This window comes from Nelumbo nucifera, chromosome 7, assembly GCF_055504915.1.
Source record: "Nelumbo nucifera cultivar China Antique chromosome 7, China Antique-T2T, whole genome shotgun sequence".
In the NCBI taxonomy this organism is placed as follows: Eukaryota; Viridiplantae; Streptophyta; class Magnoliopsida; order Proteales; family Nelumbonaceae; genus Nelumbo; species Nelumbo nucifera.
The window spans coordinates 12,723,487-12,742,504 of NC_142655.1; the positions used below are offsets into that span (position 1 = coordinate 12,723,487).

Consider the following 19,018-nt stretch of genomic DNA (forward strand, 5'->3'; position numbering starts at 1 on the left):
TAAACAGCCAAATAAATAAAATGATTGAATTGAATAGAACCAGAAAAATCAAATTTCAAAGCTTCATACATTTGTCAAACTTATAACTTGGTCCTTAGACCATGTACAAAAAATAATAGAAGAAAAGGAAAAACTACTAATCATGTGGCCTTGGATGCATCAGGATATCAAAGTCACTGATAGTCCATCTACAACTTGATCAGGGTTCATGAAAACCTCTGTACCAACGCCAATAGAGTCCCAAGACCTATCTATAGGCACAGTCCCTGGATCCTGATAGAAAGGTAATGTGAATGCCAATTGTCCAGCCTTTAGCTTCCACTTCCTTGAATCACCGATCCATCCATCTCCTTGCTTCTTTGGGAATCCATATGATTCCCAAACCGGATGAGGTAGTATCTTAATAATCTCCTGTGGCATTGGATTGCTGTAAGGGTCGCATAGATGGTATAGCTCTTGAAGGTGTTCAGCATTGCTAGGTGCACAGTAACTATGGTAAGCCTCATATGGAAAGTTTGCTGTGTCATTACGATATATGGGAGGGGAACCACCACGAGTAATGTGATATGGAGGACATGCTTTTAAGTTGGTAGGGCTACAGAGTGCAGTTGTGTTTGGACTGAGGATCATTCTGAAGTATCGATTTACATCAATTCTACTATTGCCTTCGCATCTAAGAACATCGTTCCGCCAACAGCTTCTCATCTCTAGCAAGTTGAATTGGCTATTTGCACCTCCTCCCTTGAGCAGATTAAGTGTGAAAATCACTTCAAAGTCCGGTGAAATTGTAAGCTGCAATATCAGAACAAACCAAAAGCAGTTAAAACTCTTAACTAACTAAAAAATATCATTGCAAACTATATGATCAAATAATCAATATGATCAGAAATCAGAAATTAATTATAGAAAAAAATATATATATAAAGAAAGAAACCAGCACATTGATACTTACATCCTTAGTCATTCCTCTGGTACCATAGCCAAACTTTCCACCAGCAGTATCAGATTTCAGGGCGAGCTTTAGTGATGGGTATTTGTCTGATGTCCTCAAAAAGTGATGAAAAGCCCAACTCTTGTCCTCTCCAAGCTTCTTTTCCCATGACACAGAGTAGTAGGAAATGTTACGTGTTACTCCTTTACCAAAATCAACATCCAAGTCATAGGTGCCAAAGAAACTCCCTCTAAGAAAATTCTCCTTTCCAATAGTTTGCAAGCTGGTATAGTTATGGAACATAAGTGGCTGATTCATACACCCCTTTCCAAAACATGTGTGTCTAGATTACCATTTCTAAGAGTAATCATCCAAAACTGATAATAGTCAGAAATAAACCTCAGGTCGTTCCCATGTACCTCACACTTGGAACCAAGATACAGTTCCTTCTGAACAGCATACAAATCTGGGTCATTAAGATGAGACAAATCTTGTCCCCTGAATGAACTAGGAAAAGGCTTTCCAACACTAAATCTGTTATCGGCTTCTGTGACTCTATGATGAACAGAGGATGTCTTAGGTTGGACATCAAAGCAATCAGCTGCAGCCGGGCTCCCCATCTTAGGAGCTTCAGATCCAACCTTGTTACAGTAGTTCCATGAGTCTATGGCCAATCTAAGGTTAGAATTTCTCATACCAGGATCTCCCACAACGGAATATTGAGGTCTAGGCCACTCGTAATCATCTAATTGACCGAAGGAAACAGTGAAGGAAAAGATTGAAAGGAAGGAAAGAATAGCCAACACCATAGCCATTTTGTTTGTTGCAGACGCACGCACTGCAGGTAAACAGAAAAGAGAAATCAGTGTAATGGAACAGAAAATGAATAAAGAGAAAGAGAAACAAAGGAAGGGAGAAGAGACTTACCGTAATGATTTCTCAGTGTTGAATCGGACGAAGTGGAGTGTTGATGATGCTGTACGGATGCGAATGAGAGTGAGAGTGAGAGTGAGAGTGAGAGTGAGGCAGATTCTATTTACTATTTATAAAACAAGAATCCTACTTAGAGTAGGATTATTAGTAGTAACGTGTGCTGGAATGGAACTCTATTAACCGACTTAATTAACCGAGTAACAGATACAGAGATTATTAGTAGAAGCGGCAATAATAAGAAATAAGAAAACCGGTCGTCAACCGAAAAGGCTAAAATGTTGGAGTTGGAGTCCAATTCTCACTCACTCATTCATCTGTTTGGAGAGTACTTCGGACAATCACGGCTGCCTTTTTATGGCGGTTACTAACGCTCCACACCGACCAAAGCTGATGGCTCTTTATGAAGATCGAGTCGGGTCGGGTCTGGATCTAAGTGGAACCAGAACCGTCCCGGTTAATATTCCGGACAGTTATAGTGAAGACTATGTATGTTTTTATTAAATAATAACTTCAAATTTTAAATTTTGATATTATAACCTTAACAAAATTGATAGAAAAATATTTAATTAATTGTACGTATGTTAATAAATTAAATATGTTTTAGCTAATGTTATTTATCAAATTTATCATTTCAAACATAAAACATGATAGAAATTATAAAAAAATTAAGAAAATGTTATATATTCAAATTTCAATCAAATAATCAGTTTTGGGTCTGAATTGGTTCAGGACAGGCAAGTGTCAGAACCGGCCCAATTATTAACAGGAATAAAATCATGGAACCAGACCCATTATAATCGGTTCTAGCTGTTCAGGTACATCCGATAGATATGACCCATTGACAGTCCTATCTAAAGAGAGCTATCCATTGACTAAAAAGCAAAGGGTTGAATGTGAATCCCTTGATTTGTCGGGTGCTTAGGATGTTGGGTTAGGCCAATTTACGGGAATCTATGTCAGTTTCGATCTTGTAGGGAGATGCATTCAAGTTGAACTCGCATAGTCAACTAGTAGTGGACTTCAGTCCACTTCAGAAATTTAAAATTGTAGTCCCCTATAAATCGCATCCTGCCTGTGGATTTGGCATCAATCCACAATCAGGATTTAGTATAAAAATCTTAGCTCTGTCCTAGGGGTGAACTGAATGGTTAAAACCCCCCAAGAATCTATGGCAGGGATAGTGGATGTCACAAGTAGAGGGTCAAATACCATCTTCACTTGGATGGAGTGGTTCAGTTGTCACTACTCACCAAAAGGAGATCGGCTTTGGTCAAGGCAAGCCCGTGTTCACACCGTCCCAACAGCCTCTTTCAACCTTGTATTAGGAATATCTCCTCATGAAATAAAGCACATGAGTAGAGAGATATTCCCAATGCAAGACTGTAAAGGTTGCTCAAATGGGCGTTGCCCTGATGGGAGCCAAAACTCCACCAAAAGTGGAGAAGAAGATGATTTCTTTTGTTTTAAGAGGATCTTCTCCCTCCAAATACACCACTCTCTTTAAATACGCCTAATTTGTAATTACTATGGATTGGGAGTGATCATTTCAGCCCGGCCTACACAAGCCTGGCCCGGAAATTCTGGGCTTGGGCCTGGGTTTTGTGTTCAAGCCCAGCCCGGGCCCAGGCCCACATCAAGCCCATAAATTTTAGGGCTGGGTTTGGGCTTAATACTTCAAGCCCAGCCCGACCCACATATATTTAAACTTACACATTTTGTGTATAATGTATACATATGTTTACATGTTATTTTACATTATATTATATAATGTATAAAATAAGTTTATATGCATACTATGTCATTTAATATATAAATATGTAATGTTTTATATATGAGTGACATTGGCTCGGCCCGGCTCGGCCCGTATAGACCTGGGCTAGGGCTTATATTTCAGGCTTGGGCCGGGCTGGGCTCAGGCCTAAGTTATAACCCTTATCATAAGTGCCAAGCCCGGCCCGTGCCTAAGCTATAACCTTTATCATAAGTGCAAAGCCCGGCTTGGACCCGACCCATGATCACCCCTACTATGGATGTCAAAGGGCTGTGTTAAGTGGTAAACCTACCTTAATATGGTTACATATAACATTGTAAATATGGACTTTGTTGCTGCTTGGATTAACAACAAGGAGATGAATGTAAGACCTAGGGTTTTGGCAACTTGTGGTCATGGAAAGGTGTTAGAAGCATTGAAGTTATGTCCTTAGGGTGGTGTCTTTGATACTAAAATGTAGAGTGTTCTCATGTGTTGTAACTTGGGGTTCTGTGCCCATATATAATTGATATTAATAATCATTTTTAAAATAAAGTTAATATTGAGAAATTAATAAAAATAATGGTAATAATTAAATAATAATATATTATTAATTTAATGGTAAATAATTAAATGATAAAATACTTAATTATTATTATTATTGAATAATTAAAAAAATAATAATAACTAGCGGAGGGGCCCCTGCTTCACAAGGGTTAGAATGAAATTGCAACATTGCTATTTGCTACATTAAAAAAGACAATGGTTTCTTAATAAGAAACTTGCAATTATAGGTACTCAAGTCTTGAAATTCATATAAAGACTTAAAAGAGATCATCCTGTGTTCGTTTTTTAAATATTACTTCAGCAAAGCATCTCATATAAAAGAATAAGATCATACAGTGATAGCTTTGAGTTCTACTTCATAGTTGTCTTTTGTTTCATATCGAGAACTCCCAATTGAACCAGGCAGTAGGATCGTTCGGCCCGAGAACCGTCTAGGCAACTGGTTCCATTTTACCCCAAACCTGGTCCCTGGCCAAAAATCATTGAATCAGTCAACAACCCGTTGACCCGGGCGGTCAAGCCGTCAACCCGTTCAATGGTTTTTGGCCATTTTTTATTTTTTATTGTCAAAATGGGCCATCTGTTCGAACCAGATGGTCAAACCGTCGACTTAGAAACTGGTGGCCAGAACGGTTCCGTTCCCAGGTCGTTTTTTCTAGATGTCAATAATTAGACGAAATAACTTTGTAGTCATAGTCATGGGAAGGGTGGACATTGCAAGGGATTCCAAAACCTTGAAAGATAAATCCAAAGTGACCTTAAACACAGAAAAAAAAATAGCGGTAAATCCACCAAATTGGAAAGCTAAGGAAAAAAAATCAAAAAATCGAGTCCAGAGTTCCGCTTTGAAATGGAGCTAAACAGACATGCAATCAAAGAAAGAGACAAAGCAAATCATCTTGTAAGAAAATTAAAAAAAAAAACATTGTACAAGAAAACCCAAAGAAAAAACAAAAGGGATGAATAAAATGGTGGTAAACCTTAGACCGATTTGGAGGATCTTGAAAAAGAAGACCAAACATAGGAAAAAAAAAACAAACAAAATACCGCGCACGCTCGAATAAAGTCCACAGTAGAAGAAACCTTTGAATAGTAAAAATCCAAAAGCATAAAAACCATGGTTTTCGAATTGTCGTTGACTCGAACAGACGGACATTTTGGCCCGGGAACCGTCTACGCAACTGGTTTTGTTTTACCCCAATCTCAATCCTTGGCCAAAAACCGTTGAATCGATCAATGACCCATTGACCCGAGCGGTCGAACTGTCGACCCGTTTAATGGTTTTTGACCGTTTTTTATTTTTTTAATTGGGAACTACTCAAGCAATCGATTTCGTTTTATTCCAATCCCGGTACATGGCCAAAAACCATTGAATCGGTCAATGATCCATTGACCCAAGCAGTCAAACCATCGACCCGTTGGCCCGTTCAATGGTTTTTGGTTGTTTTTTATTTTTTTTAATTTTTATTATCAGAATGGGTCATCCATTCGAACCGGACGGTCGAACCGTCGACTCGAAAACCGGTGGCTAGAACGATTCCATTTTCGGGTCATATGAGTCACACACTCGAATGACATAACACATATGATACTGCTTAATGGACCTCACACACTCAATTTTTTGCTTGTAATTTTTTTGTCAGAACGGGTCATCCGTTTGAACAGGATGGTTGAATTACCGTTTTTTTTTTATTTTTTTAATTGGGAATCGTCCAAGAAACCGATTCCATTTTACCCCAATCCCGGTCCCTAGTCAAAAACCATTGAATCGGTCAACGATCCATTGACCCGAACAGTCGAATCGTCGACCCATTGACCCGTTCAATGGTTTTTAATCGCTTTTTTATTTTTAAAATTTTTGTTGTTATATATTAAATTATATTATATATATATATATATATATATATATATATATATATATATATGCTCATTGGATCTTGTAATATTCACCCTCAAGACCCTCAAGTTGCAATACAATATATAATATTAATAATTAAAAAATATTATTTATATAATACATGCTCCCAGTTCGCACATTTTATACATATATTATGCATTATATAACATTAGATATTATAAACATCTAATTTTTTATTATTTAATGTGATAGGTGCTAAACCCAACCAAGGGCATCGCCCATGATCACCCCAAGTGTTAAGCCCTATCATATTCATCATTGGTTGGCCTAAAGATTAAGGTTCTCTAGGGCTGCATTTGGAAGTGCTTCTCCAACAGACAATTTGTATTTTTCACGTTGGAGAAGTCGAAATCCAGTGAAAAAAAAATTGACAAAAAAAGTTCAATATGGGCTTTTTACATGAAATACATTTGAAGCATGAAAAAATCACATTTATCCTCTTATTTACGTTTGCATGAAACTATTTTGGAAAAAAAAAAAACTGGTGACCAGCCAAACACTAAAAAAATACTTTTTGGAAATGCCCATTTGAAAAAATGATTTGAAATGATTTTTTCAGAAGCCCGTTTAGGCCAAGCACTCCCAAACAAGGCCATGATTACTTCTAATTTTCTTTTCTAATATTTTTGGGCCAATAATGTGATTACAGTAGGCTTCCGAGTCGAGTTCACATCTGTGAACCAGAAGGGGGTGCCCCACAACGTTTCACAGCACATCTCTGCCGTGTATTGGAAATATCTCCCGATAATGTATCAGAAATGATGATATCATCATCGAGAAATATTCTCAATACACGGCGGAGATGTACTGTAGAACGTTGTGGGGCACAGATTTGAACTTGGATCGAGTTCACATCTGAATTGGTGTCCCTACAACTCATCGGATTAAACTAATCATAGTTACTACTTTTGTTGCACACCGTTAAATTAATCCGATTAAACTCATAGGATTGAACTCAGATTTGAACTCTTCCGGATCACACGGTTTACGTTCTATCTGAATTGGTGTCTCTACAACTCGTTGGATTAAATTAAACTAATCATAATTACTATTTTTGTTGCACATCGTTAACCACCTCCACGCCCCCAACCCTCAAAAATAAAAAATAAAAAAAGAAAGAAAGAAGAAAAAAGGGGGCAGGGAGAAAATAACGAATCATTCCGAAGATGGTATAAGGATTTCAAGCATAGAAGATTACAAGTGATATTCCCTTAACTCGGTAAGTTGGTGACAGTACAGATTGCTAATCAACGTTGTGAAACCCTGGAAGAAGAGAAGTGATAAATCCAACAACAATCATTTGGATCTCCTTTGCTATCCCCAACCAGTTGACACCATTCCCTGCACCAGGTTCTGGCCGATTCTCATTTTCAACTTGTTGATTAGCGTCATCCTCATGCTGAAGGTCATCTCCGACTCCAGGTTGTGCCTCTGTAAAAGGGAATAATGGAAAATAAGGCATCCCAACATTTCAGGAAGTTGATTGCATGAAATGCAAGCTTCATGGTGGACATAATTTACTGGTAGATGAGCTTAGTGTTCAAACAAAAAATGCAGGTGTATATGCAGAGAAGATAGGAAAGAACAATTACCTCCTGGAGCAGCATTCTCATCCTCCGGCCTAGCAGGAGCAGGGCCATTCTCAGCTCTGACTCCAGGTCGTGGTTGTGGAGGTGCTACTGGCCTCTGCATGCCTTGTGAAAGCCACCGTATCAGTGGTGTAAGAGCCCCAGTCTGGTATCTGCAACACCAACAATATAAACAATAATAATAGTGTTGTTTAGCAAAAATAACTCTTTTTTATTGGATCAGTAAACACCCTTTATATAGTGGAATGGAAAAAACAGGGTGACGGGATCTCCTGCAAGCAAAAAGCCAAAAACTCTGCACACTGTGAAAGTAGGGGTATCCAGTCGTACATTAATGTGCAGCTGGATGCCATGTGTACAGATTTTTTGGTTGCAGGAGATCCAGACTCCAAAACAGGATTCATGATGCCAATCCCATATAAAAGGGATAAGGCTTTGTTCAGATGAGTTGAGCACAACAAGTCAAGTTTACAAGAGCATCACCCAAATGACCAATTCAGATGAATGGACAGATTCGTCATGATGTCATGACACCCCCCCCCCCCAAAAAAAAAAAAAAAACAAAAATTCTTACCTAGAATTGTCAATAAGTTTTAACTAAAAAAAAACAGAACAGTCAATAATTTGGATCATGATCCAGATCCAAATTGTATGTATGCCCAGCCCAACTCCAGTAAGATGTAAATCAGGTACAAGTTTCAGATATGCCTATATCCAATTGATCATTAATAGAACTTTACCGGCCCTAAAAGGAGAAAATGAGGGAGGGGGATTCCATAATAAGGCAACTGCAGATGATTGGATGCCATGGAATGACAACACACACTTGAACTAAGAGATTATTTCAACAAAGTGCAGCCACTTACAGATACACGACTAAAGCAAAAAAGAGAAGAAGAATGAGTCTTTGTCTTGATCCATCTTGGTTGAACACGAAAATAACAGCTAACAGCTTCAGTATGAGCAACAAGTCAATCTGAAATGCAAACTGAAATCTCCTTACAACAACTTGTCTTTGTGGGGCATGCTGTTGCCGAACGTCTTGGCCATGTTCATCATTGACTGCTCCACCCTCAGGAGCAGCTGTCCTTCTATTGGCACACACAGGAAATGCAAACATTTTTTATGATCAAATGGAATTTTCTATGTTTTCATTGCATACATCTAGTACAACTAAAAGAACATCATATACTGAAGTTTATTGACTTACAATGTAGATATATAATTCATTAGTACCACATGGTATATTGTAATACATATATGTCTTGTAAGTTTTCTTTATCCAATCCAATAACTTTGATTACAATCCCAGTAGAAGACCTAAAACTTTACCAATGGGCCTTGTCAATTTTATATATTTGTACCAAGCCCACACCAGCCCGAGCCTAGCACAAGGTCTGTATACTAAGTCATGCAAGGTAAGTTTTTAGCACCTTATGCCAATTTCAGGCCTGGTCACAATCCAAGCCCATACTCATAGTCTCATCCTTAGACAGTGCCCTTCTCTCAGCATAGCAAGGATGATCTTATAACCCTCAAACCTGTATATATAGACCTTAAGTATGATGTATATTAATATAGTGGAGGGAAAATCTTCCTCAAAAAGTAATTGCATAGTTATACTACCATCCATATGAACAACTATCGACAAAATCAGCTATGTATCCTTTTTACAGCCATTCATGTTTGTTTTCTCAATGCTGCAATTGATGGCATGGATACATCCACTTAGCTGGGCAAACACCTAGCATAAATTATGATGCAAATATAGAAAACCTAAAATGTTGGGCCAAGTGGAGAAAATGGATTGGAGCATGCATCTTTACAGTTTCTTTTTTCTGTCAATAGTGGTGCTTCTGGCAAACCTTTTAGGAGGGTCCATAGATCTCAGGTGGGGCAACCTGGTCTCTCCATTTCTCTTCATCATGGAAGTAGAGGCTTCAAGTATAATGATACTCAGTGCTCAAGATCTTGGGTCGATTTCTGGTTTCAAAGTTAATATGAAAGCCCTATTATTATCCACATCCAGAATGCAGATGAAACACAGTTCTTGATTTCTCCATTGACCAGGCTAGAAATGTAAGTATTCATCAAAAAAATTAAGAGCAATGTTGTGTTATTTTGAGGAAAAGTCTGCTGGAACATAAGACTTTCTTCTTTCAAGACTGTTGGAACATAATTAAAGGAGACTTGCTAGAAGTTTCAAAGAATTTGAGGAACAGTCTATAATTAGTCGTGGAGTAAATGCAACTTTCCTAGCCCTGGTCCCAAAGAAGAAAGAGGCCAAACATCCCAAAGACTTTAAGGCCAATCAGTTTGGTAACAAGCATCTATAAAATACTGGCAAAGGTCTTATCTTTGAGGATCAAAAAGGCTCTTCCCCCCCTCATAAGTCAAGCTCAAGGTGCTTTTGTTCATAGTTGCTAAAAGTCAAGATGTTTGGGCAAGGCGCCTAGGTGACACCTTGACAACTATGCCATGGAGCCTAATAAACGATCAAAATTTATTCGTGATGATTTCTAAAAATCCAATCAATACCTGCCCCCAAATAATAATAAAATAGAGAGGAAGACCATGGAACTTTCCTGCTTTGGAGACAGTGCCTAGTACCAAAAAGGCAGGTTTCAGTGGGAATAAACTATGAGAAATAGGAGGGACAAGAAGGTCAAATCTTCAAAAAAAACAAAACAAAGATATGGTAGTTCAGCAGGCATCTTAAGGAAAAACATAGCTAAATGATTTGATTCTTTCCATTTCCTATTATTAACAAATTCATCAATGATGGAAAAATGTGGATAACAAATATTAAGACAAGTAGACAACATTCCCAAGCATAAGAACATAGGAGACACCAAAACAGAGACCAGGAAATTACAACTACAAGGCCACAGATGGAGCAAAAACCAAAAAAAAAAATGCAACATTGTAACTTAGAAGTACAAAAAAAACTAGAAAATAAACCATTCTTAGACATCAACACCCAAATGTAAAGAAGTCCTCATCAACCCTCCTTAGAAAGACCATCTACCACCGAGGGGGTTTTTACCAATATGCATGATTTTTTTAAAACAGAAACTGCCACATCAGAAAGAACAATGTAGCAGTTGTTTTTGTTTTAAAAAGCAAAGTCATGCATATTGGAAAACACCTTTTGACTTGGCAGACCTTGAGATCCATCTGAATGAGGTGTTTATTCTGGAACCTAAGGGAAGAGGACCTTGTCAAATCATTTAATCACAGAGAGACACGTTTTTATTACTTATTAACCAGTGGACACAATCAATTTAGAAATAATGTTCCTGCTTTCAAATAAGAGTGCCAAAAAAATACTTACGTTGGTAGACTGTAGGTAAGGGGAATAAGAGTGTTGGTTGGAATTCCAGACATTGGCCCCATGAATGGAAGAACAGGAACAGCATATATGCCAGCACCACGATTACTGTGTTCCTGGTTCTGCACAGGGATTAACCCTGGGGCAAGTGCAGGGTACATGATTGGATACATCTGAAGTTCACCATTGGGAAAAGCAGGGAAAAAAGGAAATGCAGGTACCTGAGAGGGAAGAAAAAGAAACAAGGAAAAGAGAGTTATCACTAATCATAGAATAATCACCAAAAAAAATTTTAAGAACAAGAAGAAAAGGAGAAGCATCAAATATTTAAACCTTAAAGACCACAAAGGCCTATATGACTTCATATTTTCTTTTCAACATTATACATCAGTCTATATTGATGCTGAGACAAGATACAAATAAACATATACACATATTGAAAAACACAGCAGTTGGAGTTGGATGTTTGCTTTTGGTTAAATACATAGTATTCCTTAAAGGTCTATCTACTTTCAGATGCTGACCTGCTTAGTTATATCTTTCTTATAAGGCTTTTTTGGTCCTTCCTCTCTCTAAGACACCGCCGATGTGTTGGCATGTCCAAATGGAAATTTCTGATCATAATGGCTGCAAAGTTTAAGTACTGTGTGAGTTGTAAGCAATTGCATTGGCTGCAAAAGTTTCAGGCAAAATGGTTTCCTCCAGTAAACCAAAGATTTAAACTTAACTTCGATGGAAGCCCCTCCAGAAACCAGGGTCCTTTGGGCATAGGTGGTGTAGTAAGAGATGGAGAAGGAAGAATTGTGGCTGTGTTTTCTGGGCCAATAGGAGTGGCTGACTCGCTAAGAACTTAAGTGTTATCTCTCCATCAAGGAATGAGATTGGTAAAGCAGTTGGGTATTCAACAGTTTGAAGTGGAAGGGGATTCAAAATTAGAGATAGTGTGGCTGCAAACAGGTACTATGGGGACTTGGACTCACAGGCAGAGCTTGAGGGAGATTACAAGCCTTTCAAGAGAGATTGGAATGATGTTTAGATGGGTTAGAAAGTCAACAAATGGTTTGGCAGACTCTCTAGCCAAACAAGGGACAGATAGAGGAGATTTATTCTGGACTGAGTTGTAATAGCAAACTTGCTGGTGGTCAGAAACCCTACTTTAAGGGGTTGGACCGTTGGACCTTTGTGTCCTTCAAATTTTATCAAGTTTTAATAAAAGTTATCGTTTCCCATTAAAAAAAAAAAAAAACTCTATTGGTGTTTTTCATCCTATATATTATGTCCTCTCTGCTCAGTATGTCAAGATTGCTTGATCTCATTTTGTTTTCACCAACTTGCAGATAGTTAATAACTAAATTGTATGAATTCATTTGCATAAATGATCAATAAGTATCCTCCTCTACATGGCTTCCTGTTGGGATTCAGTTCAAAAAAGAACTTTGGGTCATCTATTGTTATGACATGTCCAGAAATCTCTCTGCTATTCCTTGACCTTCACTGATCTCACACCCAGAGATGGCTACCTAACAACAGCCATTTTCCTAAGAAAGGGCACATGCTAGGCATTTATTGGCCTCATTAGGGAAGCTCAGGCTATATAAGCAGAAGTAACAGCCCTTCTTGTTGGCCTTAGAGAGGTCATGTCCTGGAGTCTATCTTCCCTTCTTGCGAAACAATATTTTGCAAATACCATTAGATGGGGAAAGAATTTGGTAGAGGACCATGGTGGCTATTGAATAATCTGAACAATATTCGTCAGTTTCTGGATTCTTGTATGCTGCATTGGATTACGATGAATTTCCGGGCACTGATTTCTAACATATATTGCGGATAAATCTGGAGTGAATAAGGAGAGGATGTACAGTGGGCCATTGCCTTAGACATTGTGTTTAGAACTTTTTCTCCATATGGCATTGATCAATTGATGTTTTTTTGCTGGCAATCTATTAAGCATATCTGCATCTCGCAATCTCTTCTATTATATTAATGAAATAGATATGACCATTACTGACCAAAGAAAAAGGAAACTGACTAATTATGGTGCCTGCCATGCATTATTCAAATTATAGGTTTGCAATTGGATACATCATTCAAATTTTATGCCCTAGGAAATCTGCAAAAAAATAACCCTAGTACAAAGAAGATTGGTTTCACTATTAATCATTTACAACTAGTTCTAAGTACTTAAAGTTGTTTGGTGAGTTACGTAAACTTGACTTTGAGGGAATGAGTAACCCTCACAAAGAAAATTCACTGATGTAGTCTAAGGTTTTGTATTTTAGGGGTTGGTTTTATGTCAAATAAAGGGCATTTCGGAAAGATACGTTCAAGTGGTGAAGTAAAGGAAGCTCTGATTATGGGTCCTAGGACTAAAAGCGACAACAGCAAACTTCCACAATGCATAATGAGGTGGTTACCTAAGTCCAAAAAGACAACATGGGAGAGGATGATCGGAAGATAATATTCATGCTTATGAAGAGACTCTGGAGTAAATAGAAGGCTGAAGCAGAATCGATTGTAAGATTTGAAAATCATGGAATAATAAAAATTTCATCATGATTTCTTGATGGTTATTATAGGTTCTTCGTGTTTGTCCCCCTCGGAGGCAGGATCTTTATGTTTTGCTAGAATCTATGCACAAGTATTTCTGTGTAACTTGTGCTTCATATCAGGTCATATCCATATAGCTTTGACCATATCATACCTTAAGAGAGCTTTTCAACATTGAGAATCTTATAATTCCCAGCCAGTTAGGACACTTGAAAACAGCGTTTTCAAATCCTTATCCTCTAAGAGAGACAATAAATAAATATAAAAATGAAAATAAAAATAAACTAACCCATAGCTTTTAAGAATTTCGGAACTTTCAAATAATCAAAAGCTCCAGAGATAAAGAACGAAAGGAAACCATTTAATGTTGAGAAAAAAGAAAAAGAAAAATTCGTGAATTCAGTTTTAGAACCAACAAAATCATCTTCTGCAAATAGAAACCAGAAAACACAAAATCATGAACCTCTAGGCACTCATATTCGGAAAACCATGAGAAACCGAACGAAAAAAATGAAACCCTAGATCAATATGAAAAGTTGTGCAAAAGGAACGGAGAAGAATAAATCGGATTGAGAGATCACAAATTGACAATTCGGATGGCGGTTCGAAGGTTTGAGTACCTGAGACTGAGACTGCTTGAGATTTTCTTCAGATGACTTGGGTAGCGAAGAGGGTGGAGGGTTTGAGACCCGAGTTTCTGATTCTTCCGCCATTACAGGTGCTCGCCAAATCCCGAGTTCTGGAGAGAGAGAGAGAGAACAGGAGTTTCTTATTAATTGACTCCGAAGAGTGGAGATGGTCCGGACCCATTGCTGAATGCGTGTCATCGCCAACGTGTTGGTCATTCATTGGATGGAATCTTTTGCAAGCTTAACAATTTTTTAAGCTGGCGGTTTCCACAGTTAAACTTCCCGGTTAAAACCAGAAAGTCTGAACCGCCCAGCCACCCGATTCGTTGCACCAAATATTTGAGGGCACATATGAGGGCTGAATGGTATTAGCGGTGGTGCCGTGGTGCATATTCGAGTCCCGCTATTGAGACCGGATCTACTACTCACACATGACGCCTCGCACCGACCTTACAGCACATCCCGCCGTGCATTGGGAACATCTCTTGTACTTATGTGTTATTATTTACGGGAATTGTTCCTAATGCATGGTGAATGTGCCTATGAGGTCGGTGTGAGTAGTAAATTCTAATTCTCCACTATTATCATCTTTATAAGAAAAATAATTAGAGGGGACCTGCGCATATGGTTAAGTTAAGGGAAAATCCTTAATTAGTACCATGTTCTTTTTGGGCCTAGTGCCACTTTGGTTTCTGGTTTTTAAAATGCGACGATTCAGTACCCAAATTTTTAAAACGTGATAATTCAGTACCTATCACTAACTAACCGTTTGGTGGCATTTGAAAATGACACAAATGCCCTTCAAGTGTTATTTAATTTTTTTTATCAACCATCTAAACGTTGACAAAAAATTAACGGTCTTAAATATTTTCCTTTTCCATTCAAGAAAGTTGGGGTCACATCACATTTGAGTGGGCATTCTGGTGACCCCAATGTTGACAAAAAATTAACAATCTCAAAGGGTTTTTTGTCTTTTTCAAATGCCACTTAATGACTAGTTAACAACTAGTTAATAGTAGGTACTGGATTGTCATGTTTTGAAAGTTTGGGTATTGAATTGTCGCATTTTAAAGTTTGGGGACCAAAGTGGCACTAGACCCAAAGTACATGGCACTAAACAGAAATTTTCTCTTAAGTTAAAGATAAACAATATAAACATGTAAGAGTATATAAATGTTTTATATAATAATTAATAATTATTTATATTTTGTATATTACTTCTAATAACTTTTTTACAATACAAAAACAATAATAATTAATTTTAGATAGGATTGTTTATCAAACTTAGGGATGGTAATTTTTCCTATTTCCCTAATCCCCATGGGGATCTGCCCCAAATGGGGTGGGGATGGGGACGATTTTTCCCTACAAGGATGGAGATGGGGAAATTTTCATCCCTGTTGGTGGGGACGGTGTGGGGACAAGGAGAGCACTCCCTGCTCTGTGTGGACCCTAATCCCCGCCCCATGGAATCCTTGCCAATATATATGTATATATAACGAATACATTTATATATGTATATATGTACACATACATCTATATGTTAATATTTTTAGAAATATAGTTGAATATGTTTGAATCTTAAATTTTAATTATTTTATTTTTATTTTTTTAATAAAATAAAAAACAAAAAAATAATGGTTGACATTATAAAGAATCACAGGAGTGGGGATCCCCATGGAGACATGGATGGGGATAACTTTGTCCCCGTTACCGAGGATGGGGATTTTCGCAAGGACGGGGATAGGGAGAGGCTCCTCGTCCCTGCTCCACCTCGTTGCCATTCTTAATCAAACTAATGAAACTGACCAACCCGATTTCTACTATTTCCAATCGATTTTTGTTCAACAACTTCCCAACCCGACTAGGTTGGATTAGTTTCGCTTTGGCCATTTGCAAATTGACTAAAATCAAACGACCTAAACATATATATATATATATATATATATATATATATATTCAAATATATTTTTTTAATACGAGAAAGTGGAAAATTTCCAATATTTCTTAGGCTAAAATAGTATATATCATAATTTTAATTTTTAAATTTATTTATTTAATAATGCCATTGTAATTTTTTTTAAAATTAAACTTAATTTTTTAAGTTTAAATCTTTCGAACCAACCGACCAAACCGAAAATTGACCCAAACCGACATAATTTGAGTGACCAACCCCCCAACCTGACCAGGTCAATTTGGTTGGCCAAACAACCTACAACTGAACCAAACCAACCCATGAATAAAAGTTTAATCTCCAATAAATATTAAAAATTTGTAGCGAAAAACATAATAAATTAAATTTAATAAGCTAAGTAACAGTAGTTTAAACTCCAATAATTATTGAAAATTTTCTATTAAATAAAAAAATAAAAATAGATTTATACATAATTATTGAAAATATATTTATCATAAAAACAATAAATAATTACTGAAATACAATACATATTAATTTTAGTTAGATAAATATATAATAAATAAAGATAGTTTTTAAAATTATTATTAATAAACAATAATTTTTTTGAAAGTTATTTTCTAGAATTGTTAATTGGTATAAATGAAATAAGTTATTTACAATATTATTTATTTATTGAAATACTATCACTATTTAAATTTTAAAATATTAATTACTTGTTGAATTTAATAATCCATAAAATTATAGTACTATCAATACACGATTTTGTTATTTTAACTATTTAAAATCTAGTTATGTTAAATATTTCGTTATTTAACAAAAATAATTAAATTCTTAATCTATTTATTATAATTGAAAGTTATTCAGTATCTATTTAAAATATATTATTAATTGATTTAATATATTATTTAACTAAAATTTTAAAATCTTCATTTTAACGCTTCCCCCAATGGTTGAGCATTTATTCACTATTCCATTGATGTAGTGCCTAATGGCACCTAGTTGTCCATAAACAGTCAAGTACTTTTCTCGGTTTTGAAGACAAATCAAGTACAAACGTTTATTTAATAAACGGATGCTACACCAAACACATACGTAATCTTCACTTGAAAAAGTACAGCCCCTATGGGGTGTGTGAGCCATTGGTTAATACCAAAAAAAAGGGGGTTCACCTTTTGGATTTTGAGCGGGGGCAAAGTTGCTCGAGGTGAATCCTGCTAACCAAGAAGCCCATGTTCCTTTTTTAGATTTACAAGCGGAGGACCCCTGTGTTATGTAGTGAGAAGATAAAGTAGTTTTCAAATAAACAATTTTATGGGTTTATTACTTAAATGTGAATTCGATATTGATCAATGCAAAGCCCATTCAAACAACAGTTATAGCCTTGCATTGGGAATATCTCCTATGTTTTATTTCATGGGGAGATATTTCTGATGTAAGGTTGGAAGAGGTTGTTCTACCATCGTGAGCTAAGGCTTGCACTAACCAAATTTGAAAATGTACCATGAACTTTCAAATTATACTTATATATACCTTGTTGATCAGCCCCATTAATACCTTGCTCTTTTATAATGCCGATATTACCCTTATAACTAAAAACCAAAACCCAGATGGACTTTTGGTAACAATATTCTAACACATGTTTGTATTTTTATCTTATTTCTGTTTTCCTAAGCACTACATTCATATTTTTGGCCAACCCTATTACTAAAAAACATTTAATTAAGGGACTTACTCATAGAAGACCTTTTTGATGGGACCATAGCAAAACTTGGAGACAACGAAAGTATCTATTATACAAAGTACTGATTGCTAGAACTGGGGTTCTCTAATGTGGCTTCAACTTCCAATAAAAGGTTTACAATCCGTTGCATGGGCTCCTTGTCAATGGACGATTGAACTGCCAATTTTTCACAATAATGAAATATCAAAGGTAAACTCAGGAAAATCAAACGAAAACCATTTAAAGGAAGAAAAAAATGAAGAGATTGAAGGTTTTGAGGAAGAGGGTAACTCTGACTTACGAGATTTCTTCTCAATTTCATCGATGATGGGTTAATGGCTTTGTCTTCAGCATCTTCGAAACGACTCAAGAAAAAATAGAATCTCTTATAGGGTGTTGATTTGCAAGGTATAGCCTCTAATCTTGAACTTCCTTTGGACCTTCTTCCTCGTTCCTGCTCTTATCTTCTTCGCCTGTTTACTCTGATACTCTTTCCTGCTCCCATCTTATTCGATGGGTCGAGTTTGGTTCGAGACTGGGGGTGGCAATTATATTTGTCAACTCCCTAACACTCCCCCCCCCCCCCCTCTCTCTCTCTCTCCCCGCTCTCTTTCCCTTCCCCTGTTCCACCACCGCCACTGTAATGGCATATTTGGCATCATATCCCCTTCTCTCTCTCTCCTCTTTCCTTCCCTTTTTTGCCACTCTTGTTCCCTCTCTCTCTCTCGAACATCATTGGCGAGTTCATCTATTTTGAGAACTTAATAAACAGTTAAGGTTATTTTTGTCTTTTACCTTTTATTTAGATACATTTAAGTAATTTATTAAATATACAAGGTATATACAAGTAATTAATCCTAATTTTATTCATGGGGTTGGAAGATTGAAAATCATTAAAAAAAAATAATTTGTCAAAAAAATATAAATTGTCTTTTTGAAAAAAAGAAAAATAAATTATTTTCAGTAAATTAAAACTTTTTTTAAATAAAACCACATAACCTCTCCACCTCTTTCTCTCCTAACACAAGACCCTATCGGATCCCACATAATCCTTCCCCCCCCCCCCCCCCCTCCTTCCCTTCTCTCTTTCACCCCAATACCCCATTATGACACAAGGTCCCATACAAACTCTCTCTCTTTCTCTCCTAACACAAGACCCTATCAGGTTCCATACAACCTCTCTCTCTC

The 19,018-nt window shown here is 36.8% G+C and overlaps 2 protein-coding genes across 4 annotated transcripts; both read right to left on the reverse strand.

The window, feature by feature from the left end:
* Positions 1–1,995, reverse strand: LOC104611298 (uncharacterized). Its single transcript, XM_088891917.1, has 3 exons — positions 1,859–1,995; positions 953–1,769; positions 1–792 (listed from the first exon to the last, which is right to left on the reverse strand). The coding sequence occupies exons 2-3, from the start codon at positions 1,247–1,249 to the stop codon at positions 160–162; spliced, it is 930 nt and encodes a 309-aa protein (XP_088748043.1). The 5' UTR covers positions 1,250–1,769; positions 1,859–1,995; the 3' UTR covers positions 1–159.
* A 5,105-nt stretch (positions 1,996–7,100) lies between these two features.
* Positions 7,101–14,343, reverse strand: LOC104611299 (uncharacterized). 3 transcript variants are annotated; one of them, XM_088892381.1, is made up of 6 exons: positions 14,187–14,317; positions 11,544–11,646; positions 11,023–11,240; positions 8,555–8,779; positions 7,692–7,840; positions 7,101–7,530 (listed from the first exon to the last, which is right to left on the reverse strand). In XM_088892381.1, exons 3-6 carry the CDS (start codon positions 11,190–11,192, stop codon positions 7,343–7,345), a joined length of 732 nt encoding a protein of 243 aa, XP_088748507.1. In that variant the 5' UTR covers positions 11,193–11,240; positions 11,544–11,646; positions 14,187–14,317; the 3' UTR covers positions 7,101–7,342. The 3 variants fall into 3 exon arrangements, with proteins under 3 accessions (XP_088748507.1, XP_010276585.1, XP_010276586.1); XM_010278283.3 differs by lacking the exon at positions 11,544–11,646 and having other exon boundaries at positions 14,187–14,343; XM_010278284.2 differs by lacking the exons at positions 8,555–8,779; positions 11,544–11,646 and having other exon boundaries at positions 14,187–14,343.
* Between the last annotated feature and the right edge of the window lie 4,675 nt (positions 14,344–19,018).